This window comes from Erinaceus europaeus, chromosome 9, assembly GCF_950295315.1.
Source record: "Erinaceus europaeus chromosome 9, mEriEur2.1, whole genome shotgun sequence".
NCBI lineage: Eukaryota > Metazoa > Chordata > Mammalia > Eulipotyphla > Erinaceidae > Erinaceus > Erinaceus europaeus.
In genome coordinates this window covers 123,039,340-123,052,350 of record NC_080170.1, presented here as the reverse complement: position 1 = coordinate 123,052,350, position 13,011 = coordinate 123,039,340, and the positions used below count along the sequence as shown (strand labels likewise).

The following is a 13,011-nucleotide window of genomic DNA, read 5'->3' as shown; positions in this document are numbered from 1 at the left end:
AAGACAGAGAGGGGGAGAGAAAGACAGACACCTACAGACCTGCTTCACCGCCTGGGAAGCGACTCCCCTGCAGGTGGGGAGCCGGGGTCTCGAACCGGGATCCTTATGCCAGTCCCTGTGCTTTGTGCCACATGCGCTTAGCCCGCTGCGCTACCGCCCGACCCCCTCTGTAATTTATTACCAGTCAGGCACTCTACCCTCTGTGCCACCTCCCGGACCTCTAAATAAGTCATCTCAAAGAAGGACTTGGTGTTGTGTAGGGGTCCTGCACCCGAGGGGCCCTCCCCCCATGTTACGGAGCAGCTGTGAGTGGGGGCACCGAGGGAGGAGTCCCCCTGACCCTGTGCGCTCCCTGCCTGTCTGCCCGGCAGTGCGTGGACGACCTGAGCAGGTGGGCCCTGGCGCTGGCCTCGCCCTGCGTGCTGGACGCCGCTGAGCACATCGCCTTCGTGACCGAGAGCATCCGGGCTCAGGGAGAGCCCCCACAGCACCCCGCTTCCTCCTCGGGACCTGTGAGTGCCCTGCGTCTGTCCCCCCCCCCCCACCTGTCCCGTGTCCTCCAACCTTACCTCCCTCCCCCTCCGAGGTCTGTCTGTCTAATCTGCTCGCAGGTGCATGTCAGCCTAAGTACTTACTTTATTTTTACGTTTCACATATTTGTTGCTGGGGAACTATTGGGGTGTTGGTAAAATCCTGATTTATTATTTGTTTTTCTTTTTTTAAATTTTTATTTATAAAAAGGAAACACTGACAAAAACCATAGGATAAGAGGGGTACAATTCTACATAGTTCCCTCCACCAGAACTCCGTATCCCATCCCCTCCCCTGATAGCTTTCCTGTTTTCATTTATTTATTTATTTATTATTTATATATTTATTCCCTTTTGTTGCCCTTGTTTTATTGTTGTAGTTATTCTTGTTGTTGTTGTTGTTGGATAGGACAGAGAGAGATGGGGAAGACAGAGAGGGGGAGAGAAAGAGAGACACCTGTAGACCTGCTTCACCTCCTGTGAAGTAACTCCCCTGCAGGTGGGGAGCTGGGGGATCGAACCCGGATCCTTACGTCGGTCCTTGCACTTTGTGCCATATGTACTTAACCCGCTGCACTACCGCCCGACTCCCAGCTTTCCTATTCTTTATCCCTCTGGGAGTATGGACCCAGGGTCACTGTGGGATGCAGAAGGTGGAAGGTCTGGCTTCTGGAATTGCTTCCCCGCTGAACATGGGTGTTGGCAGGTGGATCCACACTCCCAGCCTGTCTCTCTCTTTCCCTAGTGGGGCAGGGCTCTGGGGAAGCAGGGCTCCAGGACACATGGGTGGGGTCGTCCGCCCAGGGAGGTCCGGTTAGCATCATGGTAGCGTCTGGAACCTGGTGGCCTCTCGGAGAATCCCAGGTTGAAAGCAGTTTCCCTGCGGAGCTCACACCAGGTGTTGACTCCAAGCCACCCCGTTCCTTGTGTTTCTGTGCAAAAGTGCGTCGTGACTTCTCCGACAACCCAGGAGTTCAGCCAGTCCAGTGTCAGCCTTGCACATCTGCGGTTCCCGCTGCGACTCCAGTGTCGCCATACTTACCAGCGTGGGCTCTGCCATCTCTCTCTCTCGATTTTTCTTTGTCTCATCTGAATCTCTCTGTCTAATCTTTGGGGCTGGGTGCTGGCTCATCCAGTAGAGTGCACACACTTCAATATGTGAAGACCTGGGTTCAAGCCCCTGATCCCCACCTGCAGGGTGGAAGCTTTGTGAGAGGTGGAGCAGGGCTGCAGGGGTCTCTCCTCTCCGATTCACTCTCCTCTCACAGAAGAAAGGGAGAAAGTGACTATTGGGAGAGGTGGAGTCTTACCAAACCCTAGTGATAACCCTGTTGTCAAAAACCAAAACCAAAACCAAAACAAAACAAACAAATAAAAAATCTTGAAGATGAATGTTTGCTTTGATTACCTATTTATTAAAAAATATTAATAGAAAACAGTTGTGAGGGAAGGGGAGATGGGAGAGTGAGAGAGAGAGAGAGAGAGGCCTGCAGAACTGCTTCACCACTTGTGAAGAGCCTTCCCTTCCTGTAGACGGGGTCCAGGGGCTTGAACCTGGGTCCTTGACATGGTAACATGTGTTTTATGTAGAGATGTGGTGTGCCACTGCCCAGCCCCCTGCCAGCCTTATTTTGTGTATTTTTTTTTTTTTTTTGCCAGCAGGGTGATCACGGGAGTTCAAACCACATATGTGACTGGTGTGTGGGCAGCGCTCACCCGTGTCATCCCATCCCCCAGCTTCATACTTCCAGAATCTGCCCACAAGGTTAAGTCCTTCCGTCCCTCCATTCCTTCCTTCCTTCTTCCCTTCCTTTCTTCCTCCCTCCCTCCTCCCCTTCCTCCCTCCTGTTCCTTCCTTCCGCCCTCCCTTCATGGACCTGGCATATGCAGTTTGACCACTCCCGGGCTGCACCTCAAGGTATGTGCCCCACCTCTCCCTCCTCCCCAGAGGGCTCCCTCTTGGCTGCTCGTAAGAGGAGACCCCTTTGTTTAGGGGCTTCTTGGGCTTCCTCCACTTTGATCTCTGGAACAAGCCTTTTGCTGACCTGTTTGCTCTGACCCAGCCGATGGTAAACAGTACCCCCCCCACCACACACACACAGGTGACAGTGTGACAGGGCTTTGATGCAGGAAGGTCACCAGCAGGTCTGGAGGAAGTGCCTGGGGCCCCAGAGGCATGGTCCTAGCACTTTCCTCTCCAAGTCTCTCCCTCTCCCTTGGCTCTGCCACCAGCTCCTGTCACCTGTCCTCTATCTTCTCCCTGACATCAATAATGAAATCCACTCACTTTTGTCTGAGTTGTAAAATTTATTATTATTATTAACTTTTTTAATTTTAAATTTATTTATTCCCTTTTGTTGACCTTGTTTTTTTTTTATTTTTTTTATATTTATTTTATTTATTCCCTTTTGTTGCCCTTGTTTTATTGTTGTATTTATTATTGTTGTCGTCGTTGTTGGGCAGGACAGAGAGAAATGGAGAGAGGAGGGGAAGACAGAGAAGGGGAGAGAAAGACAGACACCTGCAGACCTGCTTCACCGCCTGTGAAGCGACTCCCCTGCAGGTGGGGAGCCGGGGTTCGAACCAGGATCCTTATGCCGGTCCTTGTGCTTTGCGCCACCTGCGCTTAACCCGTTGCGCTACAGCCCGACTCCCTGACCTTGTTTTATTGCTGTAGTTATTATTGTTGTCGGATAGGACAGAGAGAGATGGAGAGAGGAGGGGAAGACAGAGAGGGGGAGAGAAAGAGAGACACTTGCAGACCTGCTTCACCGCCTGGGAAGCGACTCCCCTGCAGGTGGGGAGCCGGGGGCGCGAAGTGGATCCTTATGCCGGTCCCTGCGCTTCACGCCACGTGTGCTTAACCTGCAGCGCTACCGCCCGACTCCCTAAATTAATTATTTTTATTTAGTAATTTACTGGGATTTATAGGATTACCCACTCTCATCACCAGAGTCTGTGTGTCCACCTCACCCTCCCCATGATAACCACCATAGTTTTCCCAAGACCACAGATGTGGGTGACTGTCTCCCCTCCCCCCGTATATGCATACACACATTTACATATTTTTTCAAGCTCATGTATTTCAGTGTTCTAGATGCTAGGTATGAATGAAATCATCTAGTAGTTGTCTTTCATCTCTCTCTCTTTTTTTTTGTTTTGTTACCAGAGCACTGCTCAGTTCTGTCTTCTGGTGGAGTGGGGGATTGAACCTGGGACTTCAGAGCCTCTTTTTGAGAGAGGCACTTCTCAAGTGCAGAGTCTTTTTACATCACGTTATGCTATCTACCCTGCCCTCTTATCTCTTTACTTCACTAAACATAATCATCTCCAGTTCCATCCATCTTGTTTGAAAGGACACACTATTATTATTATTATTATTTGCTAACGGATTGTTACTGGGGCTTTGAACTGTCACTGTGAATCTGCTGCTGTAGTAGCCATTTCTTTCTTTCTTTCTCTCTCTCTCTTCTGTTCTCTTTACTTTATTGAGTACGACATAAAGAAATTGAGAGGGGAGGGAAGCGATAGAGAGGGAGACAGAGAGAGAGAGAGAGAGACACCTGCAGACCTGCTTCCCCATCCATTTGCACGTGGGGACCGGGGGCTTGAACCCACATTCTCACGTGAGAATGTGTATCCTCTACAGGGTGCCTACTACCCAGCCCCAGAAACTGACTTGTTGTTATTATTTTTTATATTATTATTATTATTCTTTACCAGAGCTCTGCTCAGCTCTGGCTTATGGTGGGGTGGGGGGACTGAACCTGGGATTTGAAGCCTCAGGTATGAGAGTCTCTTTGCTTAAGCTTTCTGCTGTCTACCCTTCCCAGAAATTGACTTTTGAATCCCAGCTTTCCTGGATGAACCCTCAAGGCTAAGTGACTTAAACTGTTTTTAATTTAATTTATTATTTCCTTTTTTATTTCTTTTTACCAGAGCACTGTTCAGCTTTGGCTTATGGTGGTGCGGAGCGATTGAACCTGGGGCTTTGGAGTCTCAGGCATGAGAGTCTCTTTGCATAACCATTATGCTATCTACCCTCTGCCCTAATTTATTATTTCCTAACCCTTCTGCCCCTCCTTCCTGAATCCTGCTCAACTCTGGCTGATAGTGGTGCTGGGGATTGAACTTGGTTCCTCAGAGCCGCAGGCAGGAGAGTCTTTTGCAGAACCATGATGCTGTGTCCTCAGCCCTCAATGTATTTTGCCTCCTATTGTTTTCAGTCAGTTCCGAAAAAACAACAACAACAACAACAACAACAGCAACAAAAAAACGGGGGTGAAGGCTATATGGCATAATGGTTCTGCAAAGAGACTCTTGCCTGAGGCTCCAAAGTCCCAGGTTTAATCCCTCCCATCACCACCACTGTAGGCTAGAGCTGAGCAGTGCTCTGGTAAAAAATAATTAAAAACAAACAAACAAACAAACAAACAAAAACTTCACCCAAAATCCAGCCCACCATGTGAAAAGCGGAAACGCAGATGGTGAGTCTGATTGTGGAGCTCAGGCTGGTTACCTCCCTGAGGAAAGCTGGGGGTGGAGTGGAGGAGTCGTTCACGGCACCTGAGAGAGAGACTGAGGGAGCGGGACGGCTTTAGTTTTCATTTTAAAATTTTATTTATTTGATTTGATAGGACAGAGAAATTGAGAGGGAATGGGGATAGAGAGTGAAAAAATATATGGAGAGGGGGTTGGGCGGTAGTGCAGCAGCTTAAGTGCACGTGGCGAGAAGCGCAAGGCCTAAGGATCCTGGTTCCAGCCCCCGGCTCCCCACCTGCAGGGGAGTCGCTTCCCAGGCGGTGAAGCAGGTCTGCAGGTGTCTGTCTTTCTCTCCCCTTCTCTGTCTTCCCCTCCTCTCTCCATTTCTCTCTGTCCTATCCAACAATGATGACAGCAATAACAACAATAATAATAACCACAACCATGATAAAAACAAGGGCAACAAAAAGGAAAATTATACACACACACACACACACACACACACACACACATATGGGGGGGGGGTGAAAGAGATAGCTGCAGACCTGCTTCATGCTTCCCTCCTACAGGTGGGGTCCAGGGACTTGAACCCGGGTCCTTGTGGATGCTAACATGTACTCAAACATACAATTGTGATGAGACAGTGCTGCAGGTCTCTCTTTTTCCCCATCTCTGTCTCCCCCCTGCCCCCCCATTTCTCTCTCTACGCGACAATAAGTAAATAGGTATTAAAGCAAAGTCTGGTTGTCGACTGCTAATATAGCAGGCTTCCGAAATTGGACACTTAGTTATTTTTTTATTTGGTCATGTTTGCAGATAGAGAGAGAGAGAGAGAGAGACAGAGGGGAGAGAGGGGAAAACACCTCAGCACCACAGGTTCATCCAGTGACTCGGGGTCGGGACTCGAACCCGGGTCCTGTGCATGGCAAAGTGGGCACAGTGTCCAGGTGAGCTGTCTTGCTGACCTGCTTTCCTCTCTGCAGTTATGTTCCGCAGACTCTTCAGTCCATCACCCCAACAGTACCGTTAGCGGGCAGGTGTCGCTAGAAGCACCATTCTTGCTTTGGGGTTGGGGAAGCCGAGCTGGAGAGGCAGGGAGACTTAGCCCGGGCCACTGGGGTGATGGGCTGAGTCCCCACACTGGCCTCACAGCCCTGGCTCTGAACTGGCCGAAGGGCTGTGCTCTCCTGCCCCCTCGTGGCGGCTGTGGGAATGGCAAGGGAGAGGCTCCCAGCCCTGGACGATGTGGTCACATTCCAGCTGGCCTAGGGAGAGGGGGGGACCCCGAGATGCTGGCCCTGGGGTCCCTGTCTCCCGGGCTGCAGTTCCTGAGGGTTGCTGAGCTGGGGATGGGAGTCTTCACAGAGGCCACCAGCCCAGGAGACATTGACCAAGGCTGGTGCAGGTCACTGCAGACCCCAGGAGGCCATGGGCTGGGCGTCTGTTCCTCTTCCGGCCACCAGGGGGCACTTGGCCTGGGTCTTTGTTTTCTCTCTTTATTGGAAAATAAATATATATTAACTCATTGGATAGAGAGAGAGTGAAACAGATGGGATAGAGAGAGAGAGAGAGAGAGAGAGAGAGAGAGAGAGGCCCCTGCTGCCCTGCCTGTGAAGCTTGCCCCCTGCGGATGGGGACCAGGGGCTTGAACCCCCGTCCTTACACACAGTAATAATGTGTGTGCTCCACCAGGGATACCACCACCTGGCCTCTCTTTTATTTATTTCCCCAGAGCCCTGCTCAGCCCTTTGAGCCTGATAAAACACGAAACGTGTCCCTTGCTGTTGTACGTGTTCCTGACCATAGTCACATATTCCTGTCCGTGCAGCTGTTCATACACACTCAAAACTCACGTGTGGGGGGGCCGGGTGGTGGCGCACCTGGTTGAGCACACATATAACAGTGTGCAAGGACCCGGGTTCGAGCCCCCGGTCCCCACGTGCAAAAGGAAAGCTTTGCGAGTGGTGAAGCAGGGCTACAGGTGTCTCTCTGTCTCTCTCCCTTCCTATCATCCCCCTTCCTTCTCAATTTCTGGCTGTCTCTATCCAGTAAATAAAGATTTAAAAAATCATGTGTGCTCACACTTGTGCATGCATGTGTTGACGTGTGCTCACGCGTGTTCACACATGTGTTGACATGTGCCCACGCGTGCCCGCTTGCCTGTGCACGTATCTGCTGAGGTCCGTGCTCGTGTGTTCACATGTGTTCATCTATGTTCACAGACGTGTCCATGAGTGTGTGCGCAGATGCTGACATGTTTGCTGACGTGTGTGTGTGTGTGTGTGTGTGTGTGTGTGTGTTCATGGCTGTCCACCTGTGTCCTTCCTGACACTCAGGCGCGCACTGAGGTGTGGGTGTGCCCGCATTCTCATGCTGTGCGTGGATGTCTGTGCATCCTTGCACACACTCGCGTGTGTTTCTGCTGGTATCCACATTCGCGTATGCTGCTCATCGTATGTGTCTGGGCGAGGTCTCCATTTTCAAAGAGCGGCGGGTGGGGCTGGGGAGGCAGCATAGCGACTCTGCGTCCGACTCTCCTGCCTGCTGACCCTGATGAGTGGGAGGCAGACGGCTGGCGGGTGGTCACGGGCCCCTCATCCGTGTCTCCCTCCCGCAGGTGGTGCACTGGGCGGACTGCTGCCTGCCGCTGGCGCTCAGGCCCGGGGAGCCACACCAGAGCCTCGCCCGGGCCAGCGTGGAGGACTTCAGCAGGCTGGGCGCCGCCTTCATGGAGGACAGGCTCTACATGGCCGACGGGCTGGTGGCCCAGAGGATTGTCTGTAAGTGCTCCCGCGGGCCCAGGAGCCAGCACAGGGCAGAGCAGGCCTTGTGTACCCAAGACCCTGGAAGCCCTGGGTTCAGTCCCCAGTGGCCTGTAGGCCAGAACTATGCAGTGCTCTGACCTTTCTCATTAATAAAAATAATCTTGGGGCTGGGCAATGACACATCTGGTTGAGCTCACTCATTACCTTGCTCAAAGACCTGGGTTTGAACCCCTGCTCCCTACCTGCAGGGGGGAAGCTTCATAAGCAGGGCTGCAGGTGTCTGTCTCTCTTATCTTCCCTTCCATCTCGATTTCCCTCTGTCTATCCAATCATAAACATTTTTATTATTTTTTTAATATTTATGTATTTCCTTGTGTTGCCCTTGTTGTTTTATTGTTGTAGTTATTACTGTTGTTGTTATTGATGTCGTCGTTGTTGGATAGGACAGAGAAATGGAGAGAGGAGGGGAAGACAGAGAGGGGGAGAGAAAGACAGACACCTGCAGACCTGCTTCACCGCCTGTGAAGCGACTCCCCTGCAAGTGGGGAGCCGGGGGCTCGAACCGGGATCTTATGCTGGTCTTTGTGTTTTGCGCCACCTGCGCTTAAGCCGCTGTGCTACCGCCTGGCTGCTCTCAATCACAAACATTTAAGAGAATTAATTAAGCGTCAAAACAAATAGGAGCCTGGCAGCAGTGCATACCGCTGTGTGCTAGCACCAGGCTCAAGCCCCAGCTCCCCACCTGTGGGGGGCCATGGGGGGATCTTCATGAGCAGTGAAGCAGGTCTGGAGGCATTTCTCATTTTCTCTCCTTCTCTAGCTCCCCTTCTTTCTCAATTTCTCTGTCCTATCCTGTTTTTTCTATTTTGTTTATTTATTTTAGTCCAGACCAAGCATCTGCAAGTACCGCAACCCGTGTCCTGCCATGGTGTCGAGTTCATGGCCCTGTGAGCCTTTTACTGGGTTGTTGGGAAAGTCACGATGCAAACTTTTGCACAGAAAACCAGAGAAGTGCGTCCTGACTTTGCCGACAGCCCAGTGATTTGTTTGCTTTTTTGCCTCCAGGATTGTCGCTGGGGCTCGGTGCCTGCACTATATATAATTGCACTGCTCCTGCAGGTCATTTCCCCCATTTTTATTGCCCTTGTTATTGTTATTGTTGTTGCTATTGTTGGATAGGAGAGAGAGAAACTGAGAGAGGAGGGGAAGACAGGGGGAGAGAAAGACACCTGCAGACCTGCCTCTGTGACTGTAAAGTGACTCCCCCTGCAGATGGGGAGCCGGGGGCTCAAACCGGGATCCTCATGCTAATCCTTGCGCTTTGCACCGTGTGCTCTTAATTTGGTGTTCTGCGGCCCAGCCCCCACACCTGAATTCTTTAGGATCATGAGAGGAAGGTAAGAACCTAGTAGAGACTTGTAGCACCCAGTGGCAGGCGTTTGAGTCGTGTGGTTCTGGGAAGGACTCTCAGGCCAGCAGTACAGCTCACCTGGGGAGTAGTGTGTTGCTTGGCGTGTGTGACCAGGTTCGAGACCAGCCCCCACGGTGCCGGAGGAGGTTTCTGTGCTGTGGTCTTTCCTGCTCTCAGCTGTTTCTGCCTTTCTGTCTGAAAAGCTAGCCCAGAGCAGGGAAGCCCCAGCAGTTAAGGAAAAAACAGACAGACAAACAAAAGACAAAACAAACACCTCACGACATTCTCTGGGTCCGTGACCTGAGCCTCTCGGCCCTCTGGGAGCACAGGGTAGCTCCTGCTGGTGTGTGTCAGCCACTGTGAGGCTTTTCCTTCCTGATCCTAAAGAGTCATGACGTGGCCCAGCAGAGAAAACTTCATGTCAGGGCGAGTGAGACAGCGTGTGGCTACGCTCTGTACACAGTCACTTCGCTGGGCCCAGGCTGGGCTTCTCTGTACTTAGACAGGAGGGGAGATCCAGAGACAGGAGAGACCCCCCAACCCTGCCCACCCTCTGTGCAGCTCCCTGGGTGCTGTGCCTGGTGCTGAGAGAGGAGAGACCCCACAGCCCTGCCCACCCTCCATGGGCTCCCTGGGTGCTGTGCCTGATGCTGAGAGAGGAGAGACCCCACAGACCTGCCCACCCTCCATGGGCTCCCTGGGTGCTGTGCAGGGTGCTGAGAGAGGAGAGACCCCACAGCCCTGCCCACCCTCCATGGGCTCCCTGGGTGCTGTGCAGGGTGCTGAGAGAGGAGACACCCCACAGCCCTGCCCACCCTCCATGGGGCTCCCTGGGTGCTGTGCAGGGTGCTGAGAGAGGAGACACCCCACACAGCCCTGCTCACCCTCCATGGGGCTTCCTAAGTGCTGTGCAGGGTGCTGAGAGAGGAGACACCCTACAGCCTGCCCACCCTCCATGGGCTCCGTGGGTGCTGTGCAGGGTGCTGAGAGAGGAGAGACCCCACAGCCCTGCCCACCCTTCATGGGGCTCCCTGGGTGCTGTGCCTGGTGCTGAGAGAGGAGACACCCCACAGCCCTGCCCACCCTCCATGGGCTCCCTGGGTGCTGTGCCTGGTGCTGAGAGAGGAGAGACCCCACAGCCCTGCCCACCCTCCAGGGGCTCCCTGGGTGCTGTGCAGGGTGCTGAGAGAGGAGACACCCACAGCCTGCCCACCCTCCATGGGCTCCCTGGGTGCTGTGCAGGGTGCTGAGAGAGGAGACACCCCACAGCCCTGCCCACCCTCCATGGGCTCCCTGGGTGCTGTGCCTGGTGCTGAGAGAGGAGACACCCCACAGCCCTGCCCACCCTCCATGGGCTCCCTGGGTGCTGTGCAGGGTGCTGAGAGAGGAGACACCCCACAGCCCTGCCCACCCTCCATGGGGCTCCCTGGGTGCTGTGCAGGGTGCTGAGAGAGGAGACACCCCACAGACCTGCCCACCCTCCATGGGGCTCCCTGGGTGCTGTGCCTGATGCTGAGAGAGAAGAGACCCCACAGCCCTGCCCACCCTTCATGGGCTCCCTGGGTGCTGTGCCTGGTGCTGAGAGAGGAGAGACCCCACAGCCCTGCCCACCCTCCATGGGCTCCCTGGGTGCTGTGCAGGGTGCTGAGAGAGGAGACACCCCACAGCCCTGCCCACCCTCCATGGGCTCCCTGGGTGCTGTGCCTGGTGCTGAGAGAGGAGACACCCCACAGCCCTGCCCACCCTCCATGGGCTCCCTGGGTGCTGTGCCTGGTGCTGAGAGAGGAGACACCCCACAGCCCTGCCCACCCTCCATGGGCTCCCTGGGTGCTGTGCAGGGTGGTGAGAGAGGAGAGACCCCACAGCCCTGCCCACCCTCCATGGGCTCCCTGGGTGCTGTGCCTGATGCTGAGAAAGGAGAGACCCCCACAGCCCTGCCCACCCTCCATGGGGCTCCCTGGGTGCTGTGCAGGGTGCTGAGAGAGGAGACACCCCACAGCCCTGCCCACCCTCCATGGGCTCCCTGGGTGCTGTGCCTGGTGCTGAGAGAGGAGAGACCCCACAGCCCTGCCCACCCTCCAGGGGCTCCCTGGGTGCTGTGCAGGGTGCTGAGAGAGGAGACACCCACAGCCTGCCCACCCTCCATGGGCTCCCTGGGTGCTGTGCAGGGTGCTGAGAGAGGAGACACCCCACAGCCCTGCCCACCCTCCATGGGCTCCCTGGGTGCTGTGCCTGGTGCTGAGAGAGGAGACACCCCACAGCCCTGCCCACCCTCCATGGGCTCCCTGGGTGCTGTGCAGGGTGCTGAGAGAGGAGACACCCCACAGCCCTGCCCACCCTCCATGGGCTCCCTGGGTGCTGTGCAGGGTGCTGAGAGAGGAGAGACCCCACAGCCCTGCCCACCTTCCATGGGGCTCCCTTCTGCTTCCAGTGCCAGCCATATTGCACCCAGGTAGTGCCAAGGCTCGAACCCATGGCCTCGCTGTGGTGCTGGTTGATCTGGCCCCCGGCCCCTGCAGGAGGAGCTGACTGTCGTCTGTGTTTGTTTCCGTCTGTGTTTCCGTCTGTGCGCCAGCCGTGCACCTGCAGGACTCCACTCTGAAGGAGCTGGCCGCCCGGTGCCCCCAGCAGCCCCCCGAGTCTCCTGGAGCCCCCCCGGGGCCGGACGCGATGGCCCAGGCAGGCAGAGAGGGCCCCCAGCCGCCCGGCCTGGAGAGCGACTGCTGTCCCCTCCACCTGTCCAGCTGCCGCGAGTGCCTGCAGCTGGAGAGCAGCACCATCGAGTCGGTGCGCTGCGCCTCGGAGGAGAACTTCGCGGATCTTCGCAGCCAGGACGCCGCTGACGCCGCCGAGGGCAGCGAGGACCCCCGCCCCGCGCGGGGAGAGCAGCCCCCCGGCCTCAGGCCCAAGCCCCCCAACGTCCTCGTGTACGTGGGCCCCGCCTCCCAGGAGGCGGCGGGCAGGTGCGGACAGGTGCGCCGGGCCCTGGAGGACTGCGTGGGCGCCGAGCGCTACGCCGTGTATCCCCTGAGCCCCGACAGCGCGCTGCGGGACCCCTGGCCGGACAACTGCGTCCTTCTCGTCCTCGCAGCCCGGGACCCGCTCCCCGAGCCGCTGCTGCGCCGGGTGCTGGACTTCCTGGCCGCTGGGGGCCGGGTGCTGGGCCTCTGTGCCGCCCTGGAGCTGGGCGGTTGGCAGCTGGCACCTGGGGCCCCTGGCCAAGTCCTCAGCCTGGCCGTGTCCCCCTCAGTGGCGGCCGGGCGTGGGCCCCTGCGCCTCAGCGCCCTGGGCAGCGGCCGGGTTTTCCGCCAGGAGCCAGGGCAGGAGGTGCGGCCTGGCCAGCTGGAGGGCTTCCTGGAAGGGGTTACCAGGGACCGGCTGATCGTGCAGGTGCCTTACGGGTCGAGCGGCGGGCAGGCTGTGCTGTGTCAGGTAAGCTGGCGGCTGGGCAGGTGGGCGGGTGCCTCCCTGGTGGCGAGTGTTGGATCCCTTTGATCTCAGAACAGAGAAATGAGACGGGAGGGGGAGATAGAAAAGGAGAGAGATAGCGAGGCACCTGCAGACCTGCTTCACCGCTCAGGGAACTTCCTCCGGCAGGTGGCGAGTGGGACTTGATCCTGGGTCCTTGAGCATGGAAATATGTGTACCCAACTGGGTACCCCACCATCTGGCCCTTGTTTATTTTTCAGTATTTATGTGATAGATACAGAGAGAAAATGAGAGGGGAAGGGGAGGGAGAGAGACTCCTGCAGCCCTGCTTCACTATTTGTGAAAATTCCCTCCTGCAGGTGGGAACAGGGGCTTGAACCTGGGTCCTTGTGCA

General features: G+C 55.6%; 1 protein-coding gene across 1 annotated transcript in view; it reads left to right on the top strand.

The window, feature by feature from the left end:
• Positions 1 to 13,011, top strand: part of HLCS (holocarboxylase synthetase) — a 138,728-nt gene that overhangs the window by 2,282 nt on the left and 123,435 nt on the right. The window contains exons 3-5 of the mRNA XM_007536022.3: positions 372 to 512; positions 7,630 to 7,792; positions 11,764 to 12,620. Of these exons, the coding sequence (XP_007536084.2) occupies positions 372 to 512; positions 7,630 to 7,792; positions 11,764 to 12,620 (1,161 nt within the window). The remainder of the gene's footprint in view (positions 1 to 371; positions 513 to 7,629; positions 7,793 to 11,763; positions 12,621 to 13,011) is intronic.